Source organism: Hyla sarda, chromosome 7, assembly GCF_029499605.1.
Source record: "Hyla sarda isolate aHylSar1 chromosome 7, aHylSar1.hap1, whole genome shotgun sequence".
In the NCBI taxonomy this organism is placed as follows: Eukaryota; Metazoa; Chordata; class Amphibia; order Anura; family Hylidae; genus Hyla; species Hyla sarda.
This window is the reverse complement of record NC_079195.1, coordinates 159,061,166-159,076,597: the sequence shown is the minus strand read 5'-3', so window position 1 is coordinate 159,076,597 and position 15,432 is coordinate 159,061,166. Positions and strand designations below refer to the sequence as shown.

Below are 15,432 nucleotides of genomic sequence, written 5' to 3'. Positions count from 1 at the left end.
GTTTCACAAGGCAAAGTTATTTACTATTATTTTAATTAACCCCTGAACGACCATGGAGATGTATACTCGTCCAATGGCCGTTAACGGTGCATGACGCGGGCTCCCGACCCAGCTATTAAAGGGTACCTCTCATCAAAAAAACTTTTGATATATTATAGATTAATGTATGCAGAATAACTTCACAATTGCATGTTATAAAAACATATGCTTCTTTCTATTTAATTTTCCACTTTGAAGAAATGACCACTAGGGGTCTCCCTACCAGTCCTGGCAGCAAGCATTTCAGACTCATGCTGGAGTCCTAAACACTACGAGCTGCCAGTCTGCTTTGTTCACAATGGAGAACACTCAGAGCTGCCAGCCTGCTTTGTGCACAGCCTGCTTGGCCTGTGGGAGTGGGAGTGTTTAGGACTCCAGCATGAGTCAGAAATGCTTGCTGACAGGACTGATCGGGAAAAATACAATAGAAAGAAGCATATTTTTCATTAACATGCTATTGGAAAGTTATTCAACATTCATTAATCTAAAATATATCAAAAGTTTATTTGATGAGAGGTACCCTTTAACCCTTTAGACAGCAGCATCTAAAGGTGCCTGTATCCTGTCCCTGGTGGTCCAGTGGGGTGGATCGCCCCAACCCCCCCCCCTCCCGCAGCACGATCGCTGTGGAGGTAGTCTGAGGACTTACCTCTCCTTCCACGGTGGCTCCTGCACTCTGAATGATAAAGCCTGGCAGGACCAGGCTTTATCAATTGAGTGCAGAGCACACAGATCAATGTAGTTTTATAAAAACCAAATTGATCTGTATGTGGAATCAAATGATTCCTCCTAAAAGTCCCCTAAGGGGACAAAGTGTAAAAAGAAAAAAAAGGTTAAAAACATACACATTAACCCCCTCCTTATTAAAAGTTTAAATCACCCCCCTTTTCCCAAATTCCATATAAAAAATATAGAAACATAATAAAAATGTGGTATCGCCGCATGCATAAATGTCCTATAAATGTCCTATACATACTCATACTTATATGAACAATAAAAATATATTGTAAATTAAACCGCACTGTCAATGGCGTACGCGCCAAAAAATTCCAAAGTACAAAATAGCGTATTTTTGGTCACTTTTTATACCATAATAAAAGGAATAAAAAGCGATCAAAAAGTCCAATCAAAACAAACATGGTACTGATTTAAAATTTAAGATCACGGCGCAAAAAATGAGCCCTCATACTACCCCGTAAGCAGGGGGAAAAAAAAGTAATAGGGGTCAGTAGAGGACAATTTTCGTGCATGCAGTCATGATTTTTTCCAAAAGTACGATAAATTCAAACCTATATAAGTAGGGTATCATTTTAATCATATAGACCTACAGAATAAAGATAAAGTGTCATTTTTGCCGAAAAATGTACTGCGTAGAAATGGAAGCCCCCAAAATTTACAAAATGGTGTTTATTCTTCAATTTTGACGCACAATGATTTTTTTCCCGTTTTGCTGTTGATTTTTGGGTGAAATGACTGATGTCATTACAAAGTAGAATTGGTGGCGCAAAAAAAGCTCTCATATGGAATTTAGGTGCAACATTGAAAAGGTTATGATTTTTAAACGGTAAGGAGGAAAAAACAAAAGTGCAAAAACAGAAAAATGCTTGGTCCTTAAGATGTTAACCCCTTCACGACCCAGCAAATGTTATTTTTTGGCTGACGTTTTTTCTCCATACCTTCTAAGACCAAATAACCCAAAGCAAATTGGTATAGGGTATGCTAGACCCAGATACAGCAAACAATTTCCTCAGTTAGTGCAATGTAAATATACAAAATTGAGTAAAGCAATGGTTAAAACATAACTTTTAACAATAAGAATTTTAAAATGTCAAACTGCTAGGACCAAAACAAACAGTGTAATGTAAAACTAGGTTCACACAACACCAAATAAAACAGTAGAAATTCTGTGTGGGCACGTACACAGGTTTCTGCCACTATATATCCTGAATAGTGACCAAGACAAAATGGTATCAGGTAAAACAGCGGGGATGGGAATTTCTAGATACCCCTACACTAACCCCTTTTACGCCCTTCTTGGCAAGTGTTGCCTCGCCCTGAAAAGGGCTGCCCCACACTGGAACCTTTCCCTGTTGTCACCTATTGCACCCTTTTCCTCCCACGCATTTCAACCACCTATAGCGATGGCATCATCAGGGGATCAATTTAGGTATATAGAAATATATCAGGGGGGGCGTGGCCGGAGGTCCATGGAGTGAGACGTGCCTGGAACGAGCTCCGTCTCTTCACGGCTAATATCGCGGTTACAGCCCACGTACATGCATTATTTTTTATATAAAAGACTCATCTTGCCCTCCTGAATCCTTCTGACTGCCTGTCACTCTTGAGTGAGACCTGCTGGTGGCCTCTCGGACTGCGGAATCTAAGATCTTCAGAGGACCCGCGCCATATTCCCTGTGGCTTCCTCTTCCGGCCGAGTGCTGAGATCTCGCCACCCGCACTGACCGGAGCTGTGCACATACCCACCACGGACTTCCACCCGTACTTGTCATTCACTGTTCCCGGACCTGCACAGTGCACCGGAGTTCCCATACCACCGGACCCAGCGACGAGGAGGGCTCCTTGGGGCTCCTTGAAGCTGCGCTCCTCACTGACAGCTCCACAGATCACGCTCTCTGCCGAGAGCTGTGAAACATTCTCCTGCTGTGGAGTACTCTGCTCCCCCTCGCTCACACTACGTATCTATCAGCACTGACCTCTGCTTATCCCGCTCCTCTTGTACTGTGGAAACCTCTACGGGGCACCGGAACTCCCACACTACTCGGCTGAAAACGGAGGTGAGAGTCACTTAACCAGCCATAACGATATCTCACATATAAGACTCCATAAGTCACGCTCTCTGCCGGGAGTAGTGACATAGCCGGACCTCCTACATACACTGGAATCAGGCCCTGCTCCTCTTCGATTTGAACACATACCTGCCTGACTGTGGTCCTTCTCTCCTGGTCCCGCTGACAGATGAGACAGCAGCCTCCATTTTGAGTCTCCTTCCTGTGGACACACACGTGGCTACTCACATCACAGAGCATATAACCTCATAATCTCCTCATCTATTATACAACAGTGAGTAGTTCTCTCCTGGAACATTAAGGGTGCATAAATATAATCCTTCTCACTGCTAACTTAAGTTGAGAACTGGATAATAGGGAATCCATGAACTTTGGCTTCTTCTTTTAAAGTTTATAATCTACTACATTGTCATTCCTGGATTTTTGTTATATATCAGCACATTTCATCATTTCAGAGATTGTCTATATCACCCATATAATACCATTTGTTGACCAGACCTATCTCAGCATTTGTTTCTTATACTTCCATCACCTATTACTGATCGATTACACAAGCTCTGAGCGCCCTCTTCTGATTGCATTGTGTACTGCATCCCTCTGTAATACATACCATTTTCCTATTGTTTTGCATCCTCATTTTCATGGACTGTTCTTCATGGGTGGCACAAAACGCTCAAATAACAAGCCGAGACAAAAAGATTACTCCAAGTTAACTACTCAACCTGCCAAAGATAAATATTCTAATAAGCTTACAAGCGCCTCATTTGAACTACTGGAAACCAGAAGTGAACCTCCACCCCCTTCACGCCTGGGTTCTACCCTCCGTAAAATTGATCCTCACAACCAAGAGACTCACTTCACGAGACATTTGACTAGAAGCCGATCTCAACAAATACTAATGTCCGATATGGAAGTTGCGGATCAATTCCAGATTGAGAATTCTTCACTTCACTTAACCCAAACCAAACACGCTAAACCGTCTGACTCCACTCCTAGGGAACAAAGGCTTCCTAGGGAAACACCTCTTCAAGCTAAAAGATCCCTGTCTTCTTACTCACATTGGGAAATGGATCCCCCTACCACACCTGTGTCTCCTCATGGGAAGAAACAAGACAAATCTTCCTGGTCTCCCCGCTCTCTAGATTCAGACAAGGAGAGTCACCGTGGGGAAGACGACCAAGATTGGAGGAAATTCCTACAACTTCTACCCACGAAAGAAGACCTAGCTGGTTATTTGAAAGACGTCAAGGAAACACTTAAATCAGAAATTTCCAATGTAAGACAAGATATTAAAGGTGTGGCTAAAAGAGTCGACGACTTAGAGGAAGAACATGATGATACACGTCGCTACATTTCTTCCCTGCAGTCCACAGTCACAGCCCAACATCAATGTCTATGTGACTATCAACGTCACCTAGAAGACCTCGATAACAGAGGCAGGAGACACAATATTAGGATAAGAGGACTTCCTGAGGCAACCCAATATGAGGACCTAAAAACAACCCTCGAAGCCATTTTCAATATGGTGCTTAAAGCACCTCCCTCTAATCGCATACAATCAGATAGAGCTCACAGAGCGTTGAAGCCCAAAAGTTCCTCCTCCTTACCTAGAGACATTATCTGTTGTGTCACTGATTATATGACAAAGGAAGAAATAATGGCCAAAGCTAGAATTATGAAAACTGTGGAGTTCGACGGGGTTGTCCTCCAACTTTTACCTGATCTTTCCTGGGTCACGTTACAAAAACGCAGACTGCTGAGGCCCCTACTCCAATCGCTGCGAGATAGAGACATAATATACAGATGGGGATACCCGTTCATCCTCTCTGCCAGGAGGAATGGCAGAAGCGCAACGCTGAAATCAACGCAAGACCTTCATTCTTTCTGTCAGACACCTTCACCTGAGAACTTTCCTGTACCAATTGCAGTATTTAACCTTGTCTCTTTTCCCCTATTAGTAGGCATAAATGTTTCCTTGATGCCAGATGAGTCGCTACCTTAGGCTTAGGTAGTTTACGATGTATGTTATGTTTCTTTTCCATTTATCTTTTAGGACTAGCTTATATTTTATGCTTTAATATAGAACCGCATTCTAAATTTTACTGCCAGAGGATAGGATTGTTCCCCTTAGAGTAATTTGGGGACTATCACCTATTGGTAGTTACATTAAGAGCTGGGAGAGCTGGTAGCACAGAGGCAATTTTTTCCTTTTTTTTTGTAGGTTCGTTCTCCTTTTTTGGAGCCTCTGCCTCTTCTCCCGTGTTTTTGAGGATATCCCTCCTTCCCTTAAGCTGTTAGGCTATAGGTGTGAGAGATTAGATATATATCCTCATATTCGAGGGGTTTACCCCTTTTAGTTCACAAGTTGATTGACTTGATGTTTTGTTTTATTTTCCTTTATTTTGTCTTATTCTTATGTTTACTATTTTTTTAATTGTAACTTATTCTCTTTTTTTCTCCTTTACTCCGCGCGGTCCGAGCCCACCCCGGCCTCCTTAGATGTCCTATCTGATGTTTTACAAGTCCTACATCTTTCGATGTTCCACTTCGCTGATCTTTCTTCAAACTACAAGGTTCCTCTCGTTGCTACAGACGGTAGGACCTGTCTCACTATCTCCACAGCCCACCACACATACTCATCATGGTGCGTCTGATCTCATTTAATGTGAAGGGGTTAAACTCCGACAATAAAAGACGCTTGCTTTTGAAAGAGCTGAAGGATAAAAAAATTGATATAGCTCTAATTCAGGAGACACACAATGACGAGTCTTGCACATTTAAATTTGCCTTTCGACAATACCCAGAGGTATATGTAGCGACTCAAGACAGGAAGAGAGGGGGAGTAGCGATATTAATTTCCCGTACGTGTCCACTCCAAATTACTTCTACACATGCAGATCCTAATGGTAGATTAATTTTCATATCAGGCACATTGTCAAATGTCCCAATCACAATTTGTTATTTATATGCCCCCAATTCTTCCCAAATTCCCTTTCTTAACAGGGTATTCACAAAATTAACCTCCACACTTCCTACCACGCTTATTATTGGTGGTGATTTCAATGTACCCTTCTCGACCTCTATGGACAGATTATCAGTTAAACATCCCGTTCCCTCTCCTTCTGCAATACGACTATCTACAACATTCCGCCAATCTATTTGGAAGTTCCATTTATTCGACTTATGGAGGATCTGTAATCCCAATAATAAGGAATTTACCTTTCTATCACATCCCCACTCTACTCACAGTAGGATCGATATGTTCATGGGCAATTTATTAGGCCTTAGATTAATGGATAAAGTAAAAATTCACTCAATAACATGGTCAGATCACGCTCCTGTCACTTTGGACCTGAGGCCAGCCTCTACTCCTAGAAGACATTGTCATTGGAGATTGAATGAATCTCTTATAAAGAAACCTGAGCATAGAGAAACTTTAGTGGCTGGCCTTCGGGACTATTTTGACAATAATGTTGACAGTGTATTATCGGCCTCTACCCTTTGGGAGGCCCATAAAGCTGTTTTTAGAGGTAACTGTATCTCCTTAGCCTCTCATATTAAACGTACCAATGTAAAAGAATATTCTGACCTACAGAAAAAACTGACTCGCTTAGAAGGAGTAATGACAAGAAAGCCTTCCCTGAGAGTCCTTAAACAGATAACTTCCCTGAGAGATGCTTTGAGAGATTTAGATATTGGAAAAGTGGAAAAATTACTCACAAACACAAAGCACACGTACTATGCTAAGGCGAACAAACCTCATTCTTTGTTAGTATCTCAGCTAAATCAACAACAATATAAAAGAAACCCTTTTTCGATTAAAAACTCACGTGGTCAATTGGTGTATGACCCGAAACAAATAGTCAACTCGTTCCATGAATACTACTCTAATCTTTACAACCTCCCTTCAAATCTCCCAACTAACCAACCTGTTAGAGATGATAAACTTAGAGCTTACCTTGCTGAATGTGGTCTACCACGCATAACGGACACTGATCTACAGTTCCTAAACAAGGTGATCTCTAAGGAAGAACTCTTTGAGACTATCAGAGACTTACCTAACGGTAAAACCCCCGGCCCAGATGGTCTCCCATACTTATATTATAAGTCTTTCTTTGACATTCTAGGCCCCTACCTTGTCACACTTTATAATTCATTTATGTCGGGTTCCCCGGTACCATCCTCCATGCTTGACTCATACATCACGGTAATCCCTAAACCCAATAAAGATCCGTCAGAATGTGCGAGTTATCGCCCTATATCACTTCTAAATTCTGATCTGAAAATTTATAGCAAATTATTGGCCAATAGACTCAGTACTGTCCTCCCCCTTCTTATAGATAAAGATCAAGTAGGTTTCATTGTCCATAGACAGGCTGGGGATAACACCAGACGCACCATTGACCTTATTGAAGTCGTAAATAAATCTAAATCTGCCGGCCTCTTACTGAGTCTTGACGCAGAGAAAGCATTTGATCGCTTAAACTGGCCTTTTCTAATGTCCACCCTTAGTGCATATGGTTTATCAGGTCCGTTTTTACGTGCAATTGAACAACTCTATACTCACCCTTCAGCCCAAATCAAATTGCCCCATGCTACTTCACTGAAATTACAGATACGTAATGGTACCAGATACGTAATGCCCCCTTTCCCCGTTGCTTTTCGTACTATGTATAGAGCCTTTAGCCAGTCAAATCCGTGCTTGTCCAGACATCTCCGGTGTTGTAGTGCAAAGTAAAGAGTACAAAGTTTCGCTATTCGCGGACGATGTCCTGCTGACCCTCACTAGACCATTGATCTCACTCCCTTCTCTTCACTCGATACTGGACATGTACGGACAAATGTCAGGATACAAAATTAACAACAGCAAAACGGAAGCTATGCCCATTAACTTACCCGTCACAACACTTAACATTTTGAAAACTACCTTTCCCTATAGATGGCAGGACTCTTCCCTCAGTTACTTAGGAATCTGCCTTACCCCTACCTACTCTTCTTTATATAAACATAATTTCCTGAGATTCTTCGCTGATATGGATTCACTGTTGAGCAAATTGGTCCTCTTTACCTCTGTCACTCATTGGTAGAATCACTGCTATTAAAATGTCCATTCTACCCAAATTTTTGTACTTACTAGAAACTCTGCCTATTTTGATTCCTAATAAAGCACTAAAGAGGTTTCAGACGTCCCTACTTAAATTTATCTGGCGGGGTGGCAGACACAGGGTGCCACTTTCAGTTATTACTGCAGGGAAATCACATGATGGTCTAGCCATGCCTGATATTTTTAAATATTACCATGCTGTCCATCTTAGACGTATTCCGTCTTGGACACAATTCTTGGCTTACAATAAATGGACAGATATTGAAAAAAATTTGATTGCTCCCACTCACCCGTGTTCCTTAATTTGGTCTTCTCCTCCTCTTGTCTTACCCAAAAACTTACTGGGCCCAATGAGATCCACCATAACTCTTTGGAGGAAACTCACTAATATCTACACTTTGAAGTCTTCTCCATCCTCTCTTACTCATCTATTGTTTAACCCCTATGTCCCCGACAGTACTAACCCAGAAATCATCACGCCTTGGGTGATGGCACACATCTTTCATCTCGCAGACTTAATAGAACCTGTTCAAAGGAAAATTGTCCCTTTCTCTACCCTACAAAGGCAACATAACCTACCCAATGAATCAAGCATGTTTTACCACGTTACACTAAACAAGTTATTATCCTCTACAGTGAATAGCCCTTTTTCTCGCCCTACCCCATTTGAGATTTTATGTAAAAGAGGATCCTCGACACGAGGACTGATATCAGAAATCTATTCCATCCTCAACACACCTGCTGACCACTATAAACCATGCATATATGGCAAAATGGGAGTCATATTTGGGAAACCCCAATCTCTCCTGTTACCTGGAGGACAGTCTGGACACACACGGCGAAAGCCTCATCTTGTATTGCTCATAAAGAAGCGCAATACAAAATCTTGTTCCACTGGTACCATACCCCTGTGGTCCTTAATCGATTTTATCCAGATGTGTCCTCCAGTTGTTGGAGATGCCAATCCAGTTTGGGTACCTTACCTCATATCTTCTGGGACTGCCCCTCACTTAGACACTTCTGGTTAGAGGTTCAAACTATGGTAAGATCAGTGATTAACCCCTTAACGACGCAGGACGTATATTTACGTCCTGCGCCGGCTCCCGCGATATGAAGCGGGATCGCGCCGCGATCCCGCATCATATCGCGTCGGTACCGGCGCTCATCAACGGCCGGGACCCGCGGCTAATACCACACATCGCCGCCGCTTCTAAAGTGAAAGTGACCCGGCTGCTCAGTCGGGCTGTTCGGGACCGCCGCGGTGAAATCGCGGCGTCCCGAACAGCTGACCGGACACCGGGAGGGCCCTTACCTGCCTCCTCGGTGTCCGATCGGCGAATGACTGCTCCGTGCCTAAGATCCGGGCAGGAGCAGTCAAGCGCCGATAACACTGATCACAGGCGTGTTAATACACGCCTGTGATCTGTGTAAAAGATCAGTGTGTGCAGTGTAAAAAAAAGTGTTAATAAAGGTCATTTAACCCCTTCCCTAATAAAAGTTTGAATCACCCCCCTTTTCCCATCAAAAAAATAAAACAGTGTAAAAAAAATAAAATAAATAAACATATGTGGTATCGCCGCGTGCGTAAATGTCCGAACTATAAAAATATATCATTAATTAAACCGCACGGTCAATGGCGTACGCGCAAAAAAATTCCAAAGTCCAAAAAAGCGTATTTTGGTCACTTTTTATACCATTAAAAAATGAATAAAAAGTGATCAAAAAGTCCGATCAAAACAAAAATCATACCGATTAAAACTTCAGATCACGGTGCAAAAAATGAGTCCTCATACCGCCCTGTACGTGGAAAAATAAAAAAGTTATAGGGGTCAGAAAGGACATTTTTAAACGTATAAATTTTCCTGCATGTAGTTATGATTTTTTCCAGAAGTGCAACAAAATCAAACCTATATAAGTAGGGTATCATTTTAACCGTATGAACCTACAGAATAATGATAAGGTGTAATTTTTAGCGAAATATGCACTGCGTAGTAACGGAAGCCCCCAAAAGTTACAAAACATATAATGTGAATTCAGGTAGAAAACAGACATGGTGCACATCTACAATCTTGTATAATGATCTGATTGCTTCTCAGCATAATATCAAAAACTAACAGGTTGTTAGTATACATTTTTGATCAAAAAGTACAAGCCCACTCGCCACGTCAAGGCCACCTAGAGTGGGTCCCTAACGTCCCTAGCATAAAATGGCGCAGCACTGGGCGGCAACCACCACCGCCGCGACACCAGTGCCCACGGGGGGGGGGGGAACCCACTGGCAGAGCGGCCCCAATGCCACTCAAACCATTCTATGGGTCGCACCTCCCCGCAGACACAGTGCCACGGCAGCAACAGACGCCGCACAGCAGCACACCAGTGTGAACAAGGTGTAACAGCTCACTCACCATGCTCTCCCAGTCAGACTGGGAGGCTGCTAGGAAAGAAATGGCCCTCTTGTAGCTAACTACTACTTATATAGAGTTGGGCTGAGGGGGTGGGGAAGAGTGCAGCACATGTTCAAAAAAAAAAAAAAAGGAGGGGATAGAAAACACAGTGTGAATTCGGGTAGAAAACAGACATGGTGCACATCTACAATCTTGTATAATGATCTGATTGCTTCTCAGCATAATATCAAAAACTAACAGGTTGTTAGTATACATTTTTGATCAATAAGTACAAGCCCACTCGCCACGTCAAGGCCACCTATTTAGAGTGGGTCCCTAACGTCCCTAGCATAAAATGGCGCAGCACTGGGCGGCGACCACCACGGCCGCGACACCAGTGCCCACGGGGGGGAAACGACCCACTGGCAGAGCGGCCCCAATGCCACTCAAACCATTCTATGGGTCGCACCTCCCCGCAGACACGGCGCCACGGCAGCAACGGACGCCGCACAGCACCACAACAGTGTGAACAAGGTGTAACAGCTCACTCACCATGCTCTCCCAGTCAGACTGGGAGGCTGCTAGGACTGGTTTGGGTGGCATTGGTGCCGCTCTGCCAGCGGGTCGTTCCCCCCCCCCCCCCCCCCGTGGGCACTGGTGTCGCGGCGGTGGTGGTCGCCGCCCAGTGCTACGCCATTTTATGCTAGGGACGTTAGGGACCCACTCTAAATAGGTGGTCTTGACGTGGCGAGTGGGCTTGTACTTTTTGATCAAAAATGTATACTAACAACCTGTTAGTTTTTGATATTATGCTGAGAAGCAATCAGATCATTATACAAGATTGTAGATGTGCACCATGTCTGTTTTCTACCCTAATTCACAAAACATATAATGTATTGTATTAAGGATGAAATATAGGGCATGAATGAAAACAGAAGGATACCCTATACATTACATATAAAAAGAAATTTATATTATTTAATAGTGTAGCAAAACGTCTTGCCTCCTGTTCAGACCTGCCGGATTACGAGTAGCCAATGTTATAATCCAGAACACTTCACGCGATAGCAATTTTTGTCTGTGATTTCCCCCTCTAGGAGGTGCCGACACCCTTTTGAATATGACGGGTATTGAAATGGGGGACGTCCGACAAATGTTTCCGCAACCTGACCTTCAGTGGTGTAGTGGTACACCCTACGTAATGTAATCTGCACTCCATGCATGAGATTAAATATACTACAGTACAGTTAATGTACTGTTTAGTGGGATAGGTCTTTCCAGTGACAAATGAAGTGACATTATTGCCTACTTTGATCTTGGAACAACAGATACATATAGAGTGACCACATTTAAACGTACCATAGTGTCGTAGCCAAGATGGAGCAGGTTTGTCTGTGCTACATGCTAAACTTGGGGATAACAATTGACCCAGCGTGGGAGCACACTTAGCCACGCATTTGTATCCCAGTGATATGGGGGCTGCAAATGCAGGATCAGTTGATATCAGAGGCATGTACTTGTGAATTATCTTGCATATATCCCCAAATTCCACACTATATTGGGTGCTAAATACCACCGAATTCTTGCTCTTATTTTTATTTTTGTAGACATAATGTGTGGAAGAGGTCTGAAACGCGTCATTATGCATTTCTGTACCTGTGTTTAGTTTTTACAACAATAAAGGGACTTTCTGCAATTTCCACGCTGGTTCATCCTTCCTCTTTAAAAATATTTGTTTTACTTTTTATTTTATTTTTTACACACTTCTTGGGCTCCCCTAGGGGCATATCATAAGCCCTCTTTAGATGGCTAACAGATCAATGAAATTATATTGCATTACATTGATCCATGTAATCTGTGCTCAATTGCTAAGGGCTGCCAAAGGCAACCTTAAAGAAAATCTGTCACCAGTGTCACCTGCACTAACCTGTCGGTACCGACAGATAGTGCAGGTGACACTGATGACAATGGTACTTACCTTGTCCTGTTCCATGCCGGAGATCGCCGGTAATCTTCTCCGTTAAGCTTCAGCTCCGGGCCCTGCTTGGGGCACGGGCGGATTTAGTGATGTCACTGCTGCTGTTCTCTAGCAGTGGGACCCAGCATAGAGCGGTGACGTCACCAAGCTCTGCCAATGCCCCAAGTCGCTGCTGCTCTCTGCTGTGTCCGGCAGCAGTGACGTCACTAAGCTCCGCCCATGCCCCAAGCCGGGCCCGGAGCTGAAACTTAACGGAGAAGATTACTATATTGGGTGCTAAATACCACCGAATTCTTGCTCTTATTTTTATTTTTGTAGACATAATGTGTGGAAGAGGTCTGAAACGCGTCATTATGCATTTCTGTACCTGTGTTTAGTTTTTACAACAATAAAGGGACTTTCTGCAATTTCCACGCTGGTTCATCCTTCCTCTTTAAAAATATTTGTTTTACTTTTTATTTTATTTTTTACACACTTCTTGGGCTCCCCTAGGGGCATATCATAAGCCCTCTTTAGATGGCTAACAGATCAATGAAATTATATTGCATTACATTGATCCATGTAATCTGTGCTCAATTGCTAAGGGCTGCCAAAGGCAACCTTAAAGAAAATCTGTCACCAGTGTCACCTGCACTAACCTGTCGGTACCGACAGATAGTGCAGGTGACACTGATGACAATGGTACTTACCTTGTCCTGTTCCATGCCGGAGATCGCCGGTAATCTTCTCCGTTAAGCTTCAGCTCCGGGCCCTGCTTGGGGCACGGGCGGATTTAGTGATGTCACTGCTGCTGTTCTCTAGCAGTGGAACCCAGCATAGAGCGGTGACGTCACCAAGCTCTGCCAATGCCCCAAGTCGCTGCTGCTCTCTGCTGTGTCCGGCAGCAGTGACGTCACTAAGCTCCGCCCATGCCCCAAGCCGGGCCCGGAGCTGAAACTTAACGGAGAAGATTACTGGAGATCCCCGGCACAGAACAGGACAAGGTAAGTACAGTTGTCATCAGTGTCACCTGCACTCTGTTGGTACCGACAAGCTAGTGCGGGTGACACTGGTGACAAATTTCCTTTAAGAAATTACAGAGCCAGTGAAGAGGCCAAGGACAAAGTAAAGCCTCGGGCTTCCCTAGCAAACCTGTTCCAGCTAGTTAAGTATTTGATTCTGAAGCAATGGTTTGACCTGCTTGCACAAAGAATGCAACAGTGGTTGCACCTGGTGGGAAGGATTAAAAAATACGAGAGAAGTTTTGCAAAGAATTCAAATATAAAAATTAATCAGTCTGACTCTGGAGTGAGCTGAAACATCACTATTCCCATTATGATGGAATAAAATGTTACCAATATTTGAGTGCAGCATTCAACTTAAATTTTTGTATCCTATGGTATCTGTTTGTAGACCTTACCTTTATTTTGCTTTCACCCATTCTGTTAAGTCTCCTTGGAGGAGCCCCACTCCCGAAAGCTGCTGAATCTATCTTTTAAATCTACCTACCTATCTATTTATTTTAAAACTGATTGACTAATTACAAAAGCAATTAAATCACAATATTAGCCCATGTGCGATTAAGCAGGCCACAAAAGAGTAGTTTTTAATGATAATCAGTTTTTTTTAAATTCTCCTTAACATCGCAGGGATGCTTCTAACAAACCATCTTCATTATAGGGATATCTTTCTGTACAAAACAAATGTTCATTCCCATGTTGTAACTGTATTGTCCTAGGATGATAAAGGGTCCTCTCTTTGTTCACCCTACGACAGGCAAACAGTACTACATTAAACATTAGCTCATTTGCACATCTAGCTTTGTGGTTTGTCCTCTCATGTTCTTGCAAATTATTGTATGTGGGGGAGACAACTGGTTAATTCAAGGTTCGCTTCAACCAACATCATTACACCCTACAAAAGACTAGAATGGATCTGCCGGTGTGTAAGCATTTAGTGTATGCCAGACATTGCAAACGCAACCTCAAATTTACCCTCATGGATCATGTTCTGCCCCCAAAGATGGGGATGGGTGAGGACTGCACTACTCTGTTTCTGTGCCGTAAATTAATGTGGATTCATAAACTTGAGACTTTGAGACCGAAGGGTCTCAATGCTGATTTTTTTTATCCTTCATTAAAGTTTAGCTCCCACCATCTACTGGCTGTCAGGGCATGCTGGGAGTTGTAGTGGTGAAACAGCTGGAGGCACCCTGTGGTGAAAACAATAACTTTGTGCAGAGCAGCAGCGGTGGCGCTCCCCCCCCCCCATACCTCTAGTGCAGAGCGGCGGCGTGTAGATGCTGGGAGGCGGGGCTGGCGTGTCAAGCAGCGGTGGCGGCGCTCCCCCGAACCCCTCCCCCCCATACCCCTAGTGCAGAGCGGCGGCGTGCAGATGCTGGGAGGCAGGGCTGGCATGTCAAGCCAGGGAGCCAATACGCTCTCAGCACTCACTCCCCCCTGTCTGATTGACAGGCAGGGAGCGAGCGCAGGCAGAATGAATTAGGACTGATGCCTGGCCAGCATCAGTCCGAATTCAGGCATGACGTCACGACAGCCTGCAGCCGGCCACTAGGAGGGAGACCCCTAGTGGCCGGTTTTCAACAGTAAAATAAACTATTTTAACCCCTTAAGGACACATGACGTTCTCATACGTCTCCATTTCCGAGTCCTTAAGGACACATGACGTATGAGAACGTCATGTGTTTTACCGGCCCCCCGCAACCATCTGGAGCGGAGCCGGTCCCCGATGCCTGCTGAAATCGTTCAGCAGGCATCGGGGCATATCGCCCAGGGGGGTCATTATGACCCCCCATGTCGGCGATGGCCGCAGATCGCTGGATAATTCAGTCCAGCGATCTGCGGCGGATTCCGGGTCAATCGGGTCTCCAGTGGCCTGGTGACCCGGAATTATTGGCTGATCGGGGCCGTCAGAGACGGCCCCGATCAGCCAGAGCCAGCAGGGGTGAGGTGGCACTGGTGTCACCTCACGATCGCCCTGATTCGTCGGCCGGATTACCGGCCGACCAATCAGGGCGCCTGCTGCGGGTGTCACTCCCGCAACCCGCTCCGCCCCTCTTCCGGAGGACGTGAGCGGGTGCGGGACGTGCACCCCGGGTGCTGGGGACCCCGATCCCCGGCG

The 15,432-nt window shown here is 44.3% G+C and overlaps 1 protein-coding gene across 1 annotated transcript in view; it reads left to right on the top strand.

Moving 5' to 3' along the window:
• LOC130282653 (uncharacterized) overlaps positions 1-15,432 on the top strand; it is a 170,276-nt gene that overhangs the window by 106,131 nt on the left and 48,713 nt on the right. The window contains exon 5 of the mRNA XM_056531122.1: positions 5,327-5,441. Within this exon, the coding sequence (XP_056387097.1) occupies positions 5,327-5,441 (115 nt within the window). The remainder of the gene's footprint in view (positions 1-5,326; positions 5,442-15,432) is intronic.